Here is a 16,342-nt window from a genome sequence, read left to right as displayed (position 1 = left end):
TCCCATTCCTGTTCCTGGGTTCCATGTCTCGTGAGTTTTACCTCTTGCCTGTACCTATGCACATGTTCCCGTCTAGTCCAGAGTGGGAGGCGGCACTGAGGTGGGGGCGGGGGAGGAGGCTTCCAGGAAACAGAGGTATATTGAGTGACCCATTACTGCTCTACTAGCTACTACACCCTGATTGACTCACCCCCTCCCTGCCACCCATCTGTGGGGGAATGTTCCTTGTCCATAGATGGGCTCCTCTCCAACCCCCTCCATTCTCAGCAATGCATTTTTGTTTGTTTGTTTACTCTTTGTTGTGAATCTTCTGATGCCTGTTGCCCGGTCTTGATACCTCACTCGCACCGCCTGGTGTGCTTCTTCCATGTGAACTTTGTATTCTAACAAGACCTATCAACCATATGACCACATACTATTTAATCTCTTCAGATGGTGTGTGTGCACATTAAATATATGAATCTATCTGTTCATGAGGTTTGTTTCTTACTATATCATTACAAAAACAAACCTAAAGTGAGGATTTTTTGGTCACCAATTGAAACCTTCCACCCACCCCTTAATAAAATTCCCTTCGCATTACATAATGTAGTACTTGTTAATTTTAAAATTAAATTTAATATTCATAGCCTACTTTGTTACAGTGCTCACCACCACCACCACCACCACCCCCAAAAAAAACACATCTAAAGAACTGCCATTGAGTGGATTCTGCCTCATAGTGACCCTGTAGGGCAGATTAGAACTGCTCCTTAAAGGTTTCAAAACTGTTCATCTTTGAAGAAAGCAGACATCCTCTTTTTCTCTAGCTTGGCAGCCTAGTTGGATTTAAATCACTGACCTTTCATTTAGCAGCCCAATACTTAACCCACTATGTGCGTAGCCTTTTCATAAATTTTATTGTGCACTACTACAGGCCAGGCACATCAGTAATCCCTCAATATTACAATAAATTTACAAGGAAATTAATATTAACATTATAAATTATGTAAGGGGATGTTAATACCCCCGTACTCTGGAATTGTCTTTTTATTTTACATCTAATCTAAGAACCTCCCCTGTTGGGAGAAAGATAGGCTTTCTATACCCATAAAGGACAACAGTCTTGGAAACCTACAGGGGCAGTTCTACCCTGCTCTATGGGGTCGCTCTGAGTTAGCATTCACGTGAAGGCAGTGAGTGGGGTTTGGTTGTGTTTTATAAATGATTGAGGAGATTGTGGATTTTATGTAAGTTTAGCAAGGTCACATTTTAATAAATGGCTAGAGAAGGTTTATTTTATTTTTACCACAAGTGTTCCAGTTACTGATGCTGAGAGACAAATCATGCTAAAAGTTAATGGTATAATCATTTTATTGTGCTCATTGATTGTTGCTCAAGTATTCAGATCAGTAACAACAAGGATGGCTTGGTTGCTCTAATACATCTGGGATTTAAGCTGGATGTCGAGGCACTGGAACATCTGGAACTATAGGATCCTTTTGCCTATGATTTTTAGTCTGGGTTTGACACCTTGGCAGGAATGGCTGGGATGTTGGGCTGGCCAAGGCCAGCCTGGTGGTTTAAGAATAGGTGGAGGAAGTTCCTACGGGATGACTGCTTTCCCTCAGAGTAAAGGTCCTAATAGAACCAGGCTTTCTCAGAACTAGCCAAGGTAACCACATCTCTTCCACCAAATTATATTGTTTACAGAGGAGCCATCCAATCTGACATTTGAAGTCTAGCTACAAATCCACATTCTGACATTGCAGCTGCCCCAAACAAAACACATAAGCTTCTTAGGAACTTTGAATTGATCATATAAATAATGTCTAGCTGGGGCAAAAATTACCCTTAGCCAACACATGGCCGAGGGTTCCCTGTGTGCCATCACTTTGAATTTGGTGTGAAAAAGAATTCAAGAACTAAAATTTCCACAAATAGAGACTCTGTATACATACACTTACGCTCATGGAAACTTCAGAAAGTTTCTATGTATGTAACTTAGAAAATTTTGGGTTCACAATTTTAAATGACCTAAGAAACTCCTAATAATCTATCTGAACTACAATCAGTTACCTCCTGTGGCATGATAAAATTTTACATTTAAAAAAAAAAGAAATCTTGAGTACATATGATGGGATAATGTTTTGTATATAAAAACTAAAAGATTACAATGCCAGATAGTAGCCAATTTGTATAGTGCTGGAGAGGTATTGTAGTTGTAAAGGTTTTTGTTTTTTTTTGGTTGTTGTTGTTCATTCATTTGTTTTCTTTTTACTTTGTTAGTTTTAATAGCACAGTGCTTCATTTGAAAAGTGCCCATCTACTGGATTAGACAATCATGGAGTATTTGGAGTATAAATGGCTTTTAAATAATCTAGTCCAATTTTATTTATTGCAAAGATAAGAACAGTGAGGCAAGATCACTCACTTACTGCTGTCAAACTAATTCTGACTCATAGCCACCCTTTAAGGACAGGGTTTCTGAGACTCTTTATCAGAGTAGAAAGTCTCATCTTTCTCCTTAAGGTAAGATAACTGCTAAAAAATAGTATTTTATGGGATTTTTCAGAACTTCCTGTAATGCTGCATGATAGCTATCTAGTGACTATTCGAAGGGTTGTTGAATACTATTGTGTGAAATTTTGCATAAAGACGTTAAAGATTATATGTCATATAAGATGCCTAATTTTTATAAGGTTATCCGTGATTTAATCTAATATAGAGTTTAAAGAGTATTCAAAAACATTTAAGTAACACCATATAGAAGGGGACTTTAAAAGTTTGCATAAAAATCCACTATTTTTTCATTCTATTTGTTCATGAACTTTTTGGGAGCCCCCCACTTTTGTTAATAAGTCTGTTAGATGTTGGTTATATATTGCCATCAAATTTACAGTTACTTCAGTAATCTTTAAAAAATTAACAAGCCAGTGTCCTCCATTATAGGATAATTTAAAACAACAGCTTTAATTTTAAGTTGAAAAAAGTTCCAAAACTATGTGGCAGCTCACTCTGTGAGACTCTTAAATTGATATTATAGGTTTAAATTTTTAATAATATCTTTTTCAAGAGGGGTTGATTTTTCTTTAAGCAGATTTCAACTTCACTTATATGTCAAAGGCACCAGCAATGAAAATGGACCAATCTTGTCAAAATATTGGGTTATCTCCCTTGAAAATTATACATGGATGCCTTATATTTTGTTGGTTCTAGATTCATGTGGGATTTTGAGATACTAATGTACTGCTGTGTAGTTGATTATGACTCATAATGACCCTATATGATAGAGTGGAACTACTCCATTAGAGTTCTGGTGGCACAGTGGGTTACATGTTGGGCTGGTAACCACAAGGTCAGCAGTTTAAACCCACCAGCCACCTTGAGGGAGAAAGATAAGACTATCTGCTACTATAAAGATTTGCGGTCTCAGACACCCAAAGGGACAGTTCTTCTTTTCCAGTAGGGTCACTATGAGTCAAAATCAACTTGATGGCAGTTGGTTTAGGTTTATTTATCCCATTGCTGTCAAGCCAATTCTGATTCATAATGACCCCGGAGGACAGAATAGAATTGCTCTATTATGAATTCCAAGACTGAGACTACAAATCTTTATGGGAGCAGGCATTCTTATTTCTCGTGCAGAATAGCTGGTGGATTCCAATCGCTGACTTTACCAGTTAACCTGGTGCTTAACCTACTATGTCACCAGGACTCCTTTCGAGAAGCTAATGGGTTATTTGGTCTATGTCTGCCCATCCTGCTTAGAAAAGTGGAGGTTCAGCAAAAAATGAGGAAGACTCTCCGTGGCTACAACTATAGGCTCAGATAACACAATTGTGAGGATGGCACAGGACAAGGCTGTGCTCTGGTCTGTTGTACATGGGGTCACTATGAGTCAGAACTGACTCGATGGCACCTACCAACATAACAGTAGTGAATCCTGCTTTCCACACAATCGACTCCTATTGAAAAACAAAATGAAACAAAAAGCAGCAACAAAAACCTACAACAATGAACCTTCCACAGTTTTCCAAAGAATGGGGGACACAAACAGTATCATCATACCTACCAGTTTACAAACTTCCAAGAGTCTCAACGATATTTTTATGAGCCATGTTTGAAGACAGTGTTACAAATTTTGCTATTGTCTGTTCAGTATGCACGTTTTTAAGGCAAAAAGATTTTTTTTAAATAAAAAAAAACCAAGTTGGGAGCCCTGAGTCATATTCTCTCTCTAAAAAAATTTCACCCACCAAAGAAAATGTATGAAAAGTCCCAAACACCAAAGAACTTGGATTTCCTTGTAATATACTTTTATTGTCATGTTTAAGGTTCATGAAACCAAATTTTCATCAACAAATGAAACCTGAAGTCTTTTTGAGCACTGCCAGGTAACTTAACAAGATAAATGATTTCTCCCCTCCACCTTCCTATTCTCTGTACTCAAGGAGTTAACTTCTTTGAAAAATAACCCATGAATTTCCCACTCCAGTTAACATTATCCTGGTAGGAAGTCAGCAAGCTCTGTGCTAGGTCCTGAGAGTAGGGTAATGAACCCAATGGTTTCCTGCGACTTCAGAAAGTTTGTGGGCAAATGGGATTAAGTGATATGGAATTTTCTTATACTATATTTGAACTCTTCTGTGATATACTAGCGGAGAAAATATTTTAAAATAATCAAGTGATAGGGAATCCCGGCAGGGCAGTTCTTTAGCACTCAGCTACTCACTGGAAGGTTGGTGGTTCAAACCCACCCAGAAAATCCACGGGAGAAAGACCTGATTATCACAGCCTTGGAGAAGTTCTGTTGTGCCACTTGGGGTTGCTATGAGCCAAATCAACTTGACATACAACAAGAACAATGAAATAGAACAATGAGGTGCTTTCTAGAAAGAACTAACAGTGCTACTTCTACACCAGGGTACATGAGAAGCTTGCTCACAGAGAACTAAAATGTTTGACAATTTCACATATTTACTTAGGGGGTGTCTTAATACTCATTGTGGGTGAGTCTCTTCTACATTTCTGATCAGTGTTAGCTGCTTGATAGCCATCACAAAAGCTAGTTAGTTAGCCAGAAGAAAGCCACCCTCTGCTAGTCCCGGCATGGGTTTTCTCTTTCCTGTTTTCCTAAACAACAACGTTTTCCAAATTGTAATTTTCCTAGATTTTTTCCCCTAAGAATAGAAAAGGAACAGTACTCAATGTAACAGACTCATGCCAACTTTATAGAAATCAGGATTAGAAATCCCTATTGATAAATACCTACTGGATAATATTTAGGAAGAAAGATGTGACAATCTATGTGTATCTGAAAATCAGCCAGTGAAAACCCTGTGGATCACAATGGAAAGTTTGGAAACTCTTCATGGGGATGGAGCATGACCGGGCAAGGTAAAGCCTCCAGGAGTCACCATAAAGGCCAGTTAGATGGCAGCTAACAACAGTAACCATGTGGGACAACATGATTCAAGCTCTCCTTGCCATTGAGTTGATTACAACGCACAGCAACCCTATAGAACAGGGTAAACTTGACCTTGTGGTTTTCTGAGACTCTTTTTTTTTTTTTTTTGAGACTAACTCTTTATGGGAGTAGAAAGCCTCAATTTGCTCCCTGGGAATGGCTTTTGGTTTTGAACTGCAGACCTGGTGGTTAGCAGCTCAAGGTCTAACCACTACACCATCAGTTTACCATTAAAATGCTCATGAAGGCTTTCCCTAGGGAGCAGTTCTAATCTGTTCTGTAGGGCGACTAGGAGCTGGGATCAATTCGATGGCAGTGGGCTTGCTTTTGGTTTTTGGTTTGGGGACTCTAAGGCAATCAGAACTTGCCAAAATGTTCACAAGACTGATTTGCAATTTGGTCCTCACAATTGTGGTATAACCTATCTGGATGGTTACCTAGGGTCATTTATATAGTTGGAAATGTGTTAGGTGCAATACTTTTATTATTATTTTTAATTCAGTCTTTACCTGTGACTGAGCCTAAAGAGTAGAATTCTAAATCTTATCATTACCAACTTGATTGATAGGGTTACCAAAAGTAATGACTTCTCCAGTAATCCCCTTGAACTTGAGCAGCATTTATAAAATGTTAACCTCATCCTATAAAAGAAACAAAAGTTTAATTGCCTCAAATATTTGTTTTCACATTTTAAAACATGCTAGTTTTCATGCCAGTTGCTTCAAAAAGAGCTGGTCGTTTAAATTATTGAACTTAGGATTAGAGTTGTTCTCTTGGCTTCCTTTGTTTGTGTGTCTGCTTTGGTGTAGTAGAAATTTAATGTGCCCCTGACGATTTAAGTCAGCATGCAAGTTAACCAAGAACACAGTTTAAACTGCTTTCAGTATGGTTCCAGTTTTTCACTTCATTTATCACATGCAGACTAACTTTTTAAAAAGTTTAAGTATATTATTTGAAACTTCCAGAAGTGTTTAGGCCGTTAAGTCTTATAGTTACCTTCCTTTTACTTAAAATAACAGCACTGTTTTGATTCATTTTTCACCTATGAGTATGTGGCCTTTCCATCCAAATTCAAAAGTATGCACCATTATGCTTCTTAAAATGAAATCTTAAGTTACATTTGTTGAAAATGATTAAATCCCGTAAGTTAGCTCATTGGGGAAAAGACCTGGTTTTCTGTAAAAAGATGAGTAACTTTGGAAATGTGGATATGAAATCATATTTTGCAACTGAGTTGCTTTCCTTTTTCCCTTAAATACAAGCCATCCCAGTATATTCCATACCTGATGCTAGCTAGGATGAAAATGGCAACATGGAGTTAACTATCTGAATTCTGGCCAAGATGATGAAAAGAATTTAAAATGCTTTGCTACAAAGATGTCCTGCAGGTGAATACAGATTATTTCAAAGAAGTTAGAATCTACTTCAGCTGAGTGAACATATTTCAATTTGTTTGGGTGAATTAAAGAACATTTATCGATAACTTAGGAGGTATGTTGGGTTCCAAGACTAAAGACTTGTCTAAAGAATGATTTTGATTATAATTATGGTTATCATTTTCATAAATAACTTGTTCTTTGTTCCCCTTTTCTTGGAGTGAGTGGGTCGTGGATGCAAAGTGCCTATCTAACAAATTTGAAAAAAGATTATAAATGTTATTAAAATTTAGTATTTTAATGTATGATGATTAAAGAAAGATATCAGAATTAAGCATTCAAATGCTACAATAAATTTAGGGATATTTATTTGTCTTAAATAGATCCAAGGGCAACACAATTGGTATGCTCTGTGACTATCTTAATGGTTGGTGGTTCTTACTCCACAGTAGTGCTACAGAAGAAAGGCCTGGCAGTCAGTTTTCATTAAGACAAAAATTACAGCTAAGAAAAGCCTATGGAGCAGTTCTACTCTGTAATACATAGGGTGTCCATGAATAGGAAGGGTTTCTGGATCTGGGTTTCCCAACCAAACAGTGGAAAACTATATTTATAAGGTTAAAAATCCGTTTCTTCATCGCTTTTTAATTAGATCTGATTTCCTCAGAGGAGTGGCAATTGTGTGCTCAGGGAATTCCATACAGTAGAAATTAATCTCAGTGTATAAACAGCACCTCCAGAGGCAAATGCATTCTCTCATATTTGACAAATAACACGTTTTTGAACTGAGATTGATCGAGGGAAGCTTTAGGTGTGTGCCTTGATCTTGGCTTACCAGTGTGGAGAAGTCTTACAAGTGTCAGCCAGCATTTGCCTTTTCTGAAAATTTGAAGTACATTTTGACCAGGAATTCCTTATAGAAATGTGAATTCTCCATTTCGCAGAATACTGATGCATCTATAGTCATTGGAAATTATGGTGCCAGCCAATTAAAAAATACCTTGAACGAGGACTTGAGTTCAGTTTCTGAGTTGCATGTTAATGTCGCGCTCAATTTTATAACACAGGGATTGTCACATTTTTATTCTGTACCTGCTAGTATGAAAACATGAGCCCATTTTATATATATATGTGTGTGTATGTATATGTATGTATATCTCCCCTCTGTTATTTTTGTCTGTTGGCAAAAGCACTACTAGGGAGCACACATATGTTTTTAGCTTCTCCAGGTTGAGTTCCAATACTTCCGATGTGTGTCGATGTCAATTTTGCCAAAATCCGCTTAAATGGAACCTGACACGTAAGATGGCTGCCTCATTTCAGGTTTGGTGTGCAAAGCCCACACATTCCTCTCAGCCCACTCCGGCTCTCTCCAGTGCATCGCTTGAGGTTGAGCATTATTTCCCCTGAACTGATTGTCAATCTGTTCTCTCTGGTTGGAGGAACCACACTCAGATTCCAAATCTCTCCGCAGACTTGACATTTAACAATGACCTGTTTAAATAGTGCAGAGCACTGCGATTCATGAAGTGGCACCCGGGCTGTTGGTATTCTGCAGGGCCAGTTTGTGTTCACTGCCCCCTATAGCATCAGTACATCATTCTAGAAGTGAGTGAAACTAATGCCGCACAATAAATCTCTAAGGACTCTTACCACTTCAGCTGGCTAAATACTGCGAGGCCTGTAATTGGGGACCTAAGATTGATAGAGAAATTTACCAATTCTGAGAACTTAAAATACACATTTTTCCCCAAGAAATGGGGCTGAAAATTGAGAGTTTCGTGACATTTAAATTGGTTTGGCAAGCACTGAGTACAGGATCGCAACTACTTGTGACATATGAACCCTTTAATGGAAAAACCATTGGTATCGAAACAATTTTTCTAGTCATTTGCTGTGATATTATTGTATAATTATCAAAGATAATACATCCATGCTTGCTGAAAGCAAACAGGACTTGAAGCACTTATGGGTGAAGCTCAAAAACCAAGAAAGCCTTCAATGTGGATTACACTTCAACCTAAAGAAAACAAAAATCCTCTCAGCCAGATAAATAAGCAATGCCGTGATAAATGAAGAAAAGATTTCAGTTGTGAAAGTATTACACTTTACATGGATCCACAATACCTATGGAATTAGCTATCTAGGAGTCAAAGTACATGAGAAAATCTGCTTCAAAAGACTCAAGTGTTTAAAAAACCAAGATGTCACTGCAGACTAAGGTGCACCTGACCCAAACTGGTATTTTCAATGATCTCATACATGGGAATGCTGGACAATGAATAAGGAAGAGAGAAGAAGAATTGATGCTTTTGAATTACGTTGTTGATGAAGAATAGTAAATATACCATGGACTGTTAGAAGAACAAACCTGTCTTAGCAGATTTTCAGCCAGAATATTCCTTAGAAGTGAGGATGGAGCTACTTCATCTTATGTATGTTGGACATTGTGTTAGGGTTGATATCAAGGAAAAAAAATCCTAGCCCAGTCCAGCTCATGTCCATAACCCTGATACTAGTCCATAAGTCCCTCTTCACATTCATGTAGTCACAAGCAATAATGCAGAATGCAGGAAGGTCACAGGTGTGTCCAAAGTCATGTGGGTCTAATGGCAGTGGTAACATCACAAGGCTCTGGCAGCAACCAAGATTAGCCAACAGGAAGGTAAAGGCAGAAAGAGAAAGGCGAGGTTCCCATGGCCTTCCTTATGAGAAGGGCACGCCCACAAGGAGGCACCATCAGGTTGTCATCTGATTGACAAGTTGAATATCAACCCTACACTTTTACATATCTTCAAGTTGAAATGAAATTTTGTAACTACCACAGACATGTTATCAAGAGGTACCAGTTACTTAAGAAGGACGTTATCCTTAGTAAATACATAGTCACCCAAAGAGAGGAAAGCCATTAATGAGATGGATTGACAGAGTGGCTGCAACAAAGGACTCAAACATAGTAGCAGTTGTAAGGATGATGCAGGGCCTAGAAGTGTTTGATTCTGCTGTGCATAAAGTTCCTATGGGCAGGAACCTTTGTAGTGGAACCTAACAACAACCTTCACATATATGTCTTTGTTGTTATTAGATGCCATTAAGATGGTTGTGACTCATTGTGACCTTATACACAACAGAACGAAACACTGCCTGATTGTGCACCATCCTCACAATTGTTCCTATGCCTGGGCCCATTGTTGCAGCCACACTGTCAATCCATCTCCTGGAGGTCCTTTCTTTTTCTCTGCCCCTCTGCTACACCAAACATGATGTACTTCTCCAAGGAATAGTCTCTCCTAACAACATGTCCAAAGTATGTAAGATGAAGTCTCACCATCTTTGCACTCTGTCCATAACAGTCCATGGTACTTTCAATATTCTCTAGTACCACAATTCAAATGCATTGACTCTTTTTTGGTCTTCTTTATTCAGTAGCCAACTTTCACATGCATATGAAGCAACAGAAAATATGGATTGGGTCAGGTGTACCTTAGGCCTCAAAATAGCATCCTTGATTTTCAGCACCTGAAAGAGGTCTTGTGAAACAGATTTATCCAATGCAACTCATTCCTTGATCTCTTTACTGTTGTTTCCATAAGCATTGATTGTGGATCCAAGAAATACAAAATTCTTGACAAACCTTTTCTCCATTTATAATGATGTTACCTATTGGTCCAGCTGTGAGAATTTTTGTTTTCTTTACATTGAGTTGTAATCCATACTGAAGGCTTCAATGTTTGATCTTTATTAGTAAGCGCTTCAAGTCCTCACTTTCAGCAAAGTTGTGTCATCTGCATATCCCAGGTTGTTAATATGACTTCAATCCTGATGCCGCATTCTTCTTCATATAAGCCGTGTTCTCCGATTACTTCCTCAGCATACAGATTGCATAATTATGGCAAGAGGATACAATTTTGTTGTGCACCTTTCCTGGGTTTAATCCATGAAGTATTCCATTTTTCCACCCACACAACTGCCTCTTGGCCCACACAAGGTCTGCATGAGCACAATCAAGTATTCTGGAATTCCCATTCTCCTCAAGGCTATCTATAATTTGTTATCCACGCTATCAAATGCCTTAGTTTAGTAAAGGAAAACATACACACACCGCACACACGCACACACAAGTAAACACCTTCCTGATATCCTCTGCTTTGAGCCAAAATCCAACTGACATCAACAAAGCTATCCCTTGTTCCATATCCTCTTCTGAATCCGGCCTGAACCTCTGCCAACTTGAACCCCTGTCAGTGTACTACTGCCACTGCTGTTGGATAATCTTCAGCACAATTTTACTTTTGTGTGATAGCAATGATATTCTATAATGTGAATATTCTATGGAGTCACCTGTCTTTGGAATGGGTACACATGGATCTCATTCAGTCAGTTGGCCAAGTAGCTGTCATTCAGATAGTTTGGCATAAATTAATGAGTACTCCATCAGCGGTTGAAGTAGTTCAGTTGACATTCTAGCAATTCCTGGAGCCATGTTTTTAGCTAATGCTTTCAGTGCAGCTTGGACTTCTTCCTTCAGCACCATTGGTTCTTCCTCTTATGCTTCTTCTGGAAATGGTGGAATGTTGACTAGTTACATATGTCCTGGTTTGTATATACTTATAGGACTGTGGTTGGCAAATTAGAATCTGCCTCTTTAACTATATGAACATGAAGCCAATGCTTAGTTTTAAATGTTTTGGATAGTAATTGCCTTGGAGTCAGTTCCAACTCATAGCAACTCCATGGATAGCAAATAGAACTGGTTCCATAAGGTTTTCAATGCTTAGTGTTTGAAAGTAGATCACCAATTCTTTTTCTGAATTGCCTTTGGGGCTCAAATCTCTAATTTTTGGTTAGTATCCAAGTGCATAAACTGTTTGACACCCAGGGTCTTCATGGCTATAAATAATCATCCACAGAAGTATTTTTCAGTCTTTTTTAATTCCCCATGCTGTCATCTTACTTAGAATAAGATATGGGAATAATAACTGGCCAATGGCCTTGGGCATAGTAAATCTTTCAGGTTCCCTAACATTATGTCACCAGTACGGCAGGCCTTGATGTTTAGATAAGGGGTCCTAGTTGTTGATGGAAAGAGACATGATACCATAAGCACTATTCTCAACTCTAAAATTCCCAGACTAAACCTTAAAATGTATACATGGCCTCCTGGCCTATACTTCCTTGCCATATATTACTACTTTTGCCGCTTATTGATTAGTATGCAACTGGTCAGCAATTCAAAGCATTAGTCCTGAGCAACCTACCTTGCCTGAGTGAATCATTCCAAATGGGTATGAGGGCAAAAATTCCAAAACTTGGCGCTATGTACCAGGGATATAGTCTTAAGGCTTTGGCCTCAGATTCTGGCCAGGACACTGGCACACATGGCCTCTTCTATTTTCTCATGGAGAAATGAGTTTTCTATTTGAGTACATTGATAAGAGGATAGCAGTGGTACAACAGTGGAGTTGCTGCTGCTGACCCTTCTTTTTGACTTTATATCCAGAGTGACATTCTCATTGGTGACACGTTAGTATGAAAAATAAATACAGGGCACTTAAAAGAAATCCAGAATCGGTTGTGAGTGTCTACTTTTTAGAATCATTTCCTGCGCTATAAAAGATTTCCTTCCTAATAAGATTTTAGTCCCTTTTAATTATTTTGATTCTCTTGGTGGCTTGTACTATTGGATTTTATTGGTTTCGATATACAGTACAATTTTACTATTTTAAGAAAATTCATCCCCACATAAGGTTATGGTTTTTTGCTGTCTTGTGTTGCTAAGTTGAATCAGCCTTATTTGTACTCCCTTATTACTTACCAAATTGAGTTCATTATTAAATGATCATTGTTTGAAAGATCTTTACCTCGAAAAAGGTTCAACATATGGAAAGATATATAGTAGTAGCTCAGTATCCACAGGGGATTGATTCTAGTACCTCTGTGGATCCCTGAGATTTGCAGATGCTCAAGGCCCTTATATAAAGTGGTATTGCATTTGCATATGGCCTACGCATTATTCTCCTTTATACTTTAAATAATCTCTGGATTACTTACAAAAATGAATACAATGTAAGTGCTATATAGATAGCACTTTGTGCTCCCTCAGCGCTTGAAGAATTGCTTTGACCAGTTAATTAAATGGCCCCCTTTTTTCATGTTTTCTATCTCTGTTGGTTGAATTGAAGATATTGAACGTGCAGGATGCAGAGGGCTGTACAATAGGCCCAGGTCCACAGACTACAGCTAATGGTTCAAAATCAATCATTTGCCTATTTTTGTAATTAAAAATTTATTTTAAATGAAGGCTTATTGGAACATAGCTGCATAACATCATTTACATATTGTCTGTGACTCTTTTCATGTCAGGTTGGCAGAAAGTAATGATTGCAACAGAAACCTTGGCCTATAAAACTGAAAAGTATCTATCTTGCCTTTTACAGGAAAAGTCACTTAACCATTTGTATCACTTAACCATTAACTTATTTTGTATCTTAGTCATTTTTATGACACAAGTAAGCACATGTATTTGGGTTATTATTTTAGGCTATTTAGGGGAGATAAAAGTGATCAAAATTAATTTCTAGTTATTTTAGATAGAAAATGAAAGCATTCAAATGTGTGATATTTGATTCCTATCGAGCTGTGTGAAGAAGCTTAACAGGAAAGAGTAGCAATCTGTATTCACCTTTTCCCCCCACCTTTTTAAAAGATTTTTTTAAAGGAGTAAACCTTGGTTTAAACAAAGCCAGTACTTTAAAAATTCTTAATTTTAATAAGGTTATTCTAGGGAAATTGTTCAAAATGATAGTCATTTTATAAAAGTATGTAATAGTCGAACCAGAAAGTAGTCCATACAGGCTATCTTAAGCACTCCAGGACTTTGATTGATCAGTGTATGAATTGATTTTATTCTTTTCTTTGTTCCCCAAACACTTTGATGTAATAAAATTTTGATTTATTCTTAAGGGATTTCAATTTACACACCAATTTTGAGAAGGCTTTCTATTATGCTAAAGTGCAACATAATGGTCCTATATATAAGCTTTTTCAAAGACATTTAGAGACTTCCAAATGTAAGGATTTTTCTTTTGGCTTTTTAATTCAAAGCTACACACTGTTATGGAATATAAAAGCCATTGAATGGCTATCCTTTTAACTTCTAGTTGAAAGCCAGATATACTTTTGTTTGAAGTTATCTAGCTTTGTTACAAATAAATGGCATAAAAAATGTTCTCCATTTTGTTGTGATTCATCTTCGTATTTTAAGAAGCATGAAATTGTTCTGCTTTCCTTTCCCCTTGTTTGTTTGTTTGTTTTCTTACTGAGTACTACTGGGCTAGGTCTAGTTTAGTGCCAATTTTACATCCAGAGTTGCACAGGGGGAGATGTTATGGATGAGAGTGGTTGAAACAGTAATCTGCAAGAATAAATCTAAGAAGAAATCCTAGGGCATCATAAGTTCTTCTACCCATTCCTTTCTCTGCAGCAGCTAAGGGTGCACACAGAAAACTGATAGCAGGGGTCATGTCTGATTGCAGCATCTCAATATCATGAGTTCTTGACTATGGATAGGATTTATTAAAAGGCAACAAGAGATTAAAATGTATGCTCATTTCTTGAACGTACATGAAACTGATGACCAGAAGAGAGAGCCTGGAACTTCTAAACAACCACCATTAAAGCAGGCTGTTCTCAGTATGGGGTGCTTCCTAGTACCTAGTGTTTCCTTAGATTCACTTTATTGTGTCTGAGATAACTGCACTTCGTAAGAATAGACAATTGGCCAGTTTTCTGTTGTACCACTTCTAGGTCTTTATTTTATCAAAAATGACAAGTGCATTTGGTGTAAAATTCATTACGTATGAGAGAGGCTCTCTTAATATTTGGACATGGTGGTCTACACCTAGGACATTTGGCACAAATAAGGTGCACATGTAAACAATGCATCTAACCATATAATGCATAGAAATGAACAAATTAAGTCAGGTACTTCTGGCATAAATGCTTGTTCTATTTTGGTAAAAATATAGCAGTAAGTGCTTACTGGATACAAATGAAAAAGAAAACTGAGCAGCCATTAAGAGGCCAATCTAAATCTCTTGCGGTACTTATCTCAAGATCCTGTACCCAGGCTAGAAAGAAATATACTGAAAATAAAAACAGTTGCTGTCAAGGCAATTGCGATTCATGGCAACCCCATATGGCACAGAACATAACTATTCCATAGGGGTTTCCAGGCTGTTACCTTTCAGAAGCAGATCAACAGCCCATTCTTCCAAGGTGTCTTTCAGGGGGTTCAAATATCCCTTGATTAATAGGCCTGCTACTTTACTATTTGTGCCACTCCCCCAAGGTGGTAGAGAGGCATTAATATAAAAATGAAATCAAAGAAGAAAAAAACCAAGGACAATAAACCCCCTGATGCTAATTTGCTGGGGGTGGGGTGCTGATTTAGTAGGGGGAGAAAAAAAGAGGAATACTGACAATTTTTATGGAAAGGTTTCCAAGAAAGAACCGCAATAAAGAAGAATGCATGACTACTGATTCACACAATGGCATGGATAAATATGACAGACCTCAAAGCCAGACAAAATAAATATCACAGACTTAAAAGCCAGACACAAAAGAGTGCATACTGGATGGCTCCATTTATATAAAGTGGAAGAACAACCAAATGTAATCTGTTGTGATAGAGGGCAGTCAGGAACCTGGAGGGGACAGTGGTATTGTGTGGGAAAAGAGTACATGGGAACCTTCTAGGTGCCAGAAATTGTCTGTATCTTAATCTGAGTGGTGGTTTCAGGGATGTATAATTGTGTATAAAAATTCATCAAGAACCCTACTTTTTGTGCTTAAGGTTTGTGAAGTTCAGTGTCCCTGTGGGATAAGGATTGGGTTGCTAACCACAGGTTGGCGGGTCAAACCCACCAACTGCTCCGTAGGAGAGAGATGATGCTGTCTGATCCCATGAAGATTTATAGACTCAGAAATCCCACATGAGTTGCTATGAGTAAGAATTGACTCATTAGCTCAGAGTTTGCGTTTGTTGGAGGTTTTGTTTTTGCATAAGGTAATAAAAATTAAATAATAAAATCAGTTCAGGGCAAGTGGAGGGTCACTTGGTTTAACATGAATGCTTAGCAGAGTCCCTGGTTGAAGAGCATGGTAAATCCCGGGCCTAGCAGTTCTGTCCTTGTCTTACCCTCTTTTTTTTTTTTTTAAACTTGCAACAATTACTCTTAATTTCCAACATCAAACATTTAAAATTCCAAAGGATGCATCATAGGCACTATGATCCAATTCTATTGGATTTTGGATGCCTTACTCCCTAAAAGCAATGATTTTCTTTTTTTTTTCCTTTCCAGATTGGCAGATTGCTACTCTGGCTTTACTCCTGGGCGGTGCTGCCATCATTCTTATTGCATTCCTGGTGGGTTTGATTTCGATCTGCGTGGGCTCTCGAAGGCGCTTCTACAGACCTGTGGCTGTCATGCTTTTTGCAGCAGGTAAATATATTCAT

General features: G+C 38.0%; 1 protein-coding gene across 1 annotated transcript in view; it reads left to right on the top strand.

Moving 5' to 3' along the window:
* TMEM47 (transmembrane protein 47) overlaps positions 1-16,342 on the top strand; it is a 37,275-nt gene that overhangs the window by 5,313 nt on the left and 15,620 nt on the right. Inside the window, exon 2 of the mRNA XM_004717733.2 lies at positions 16,188-16,328. Within this exon, the coding sequence (XP_004717790.1) occupies positions 16,188-16,328 (141 nt within the window). The remainder of the gene's footprint in view (positions 1-16,187; positions 16,329-16,342) is intronic.

The sequence above is a fragment of the Echinops telfairi genome, unplaced genomic scaffold (assembly GCF_000313985.2).
Source record: "Echinops telfairi isolate 266 unplaced genomic scaffold, ASM31398v2 ScPeMD7_7138;HRSCAF=8121, whole genome shotgun sequence".
In the NCBI taxonomy this organism is placed as follows: Eukaryota; Metazoa; Chordata; class Mammalia; order Afrosoricida; family Tenrecidae; genus Echinops; species Echinops telfairi.
This window is presented reverse-complemented; position numbering and strand designations above follow the sequence as displayed.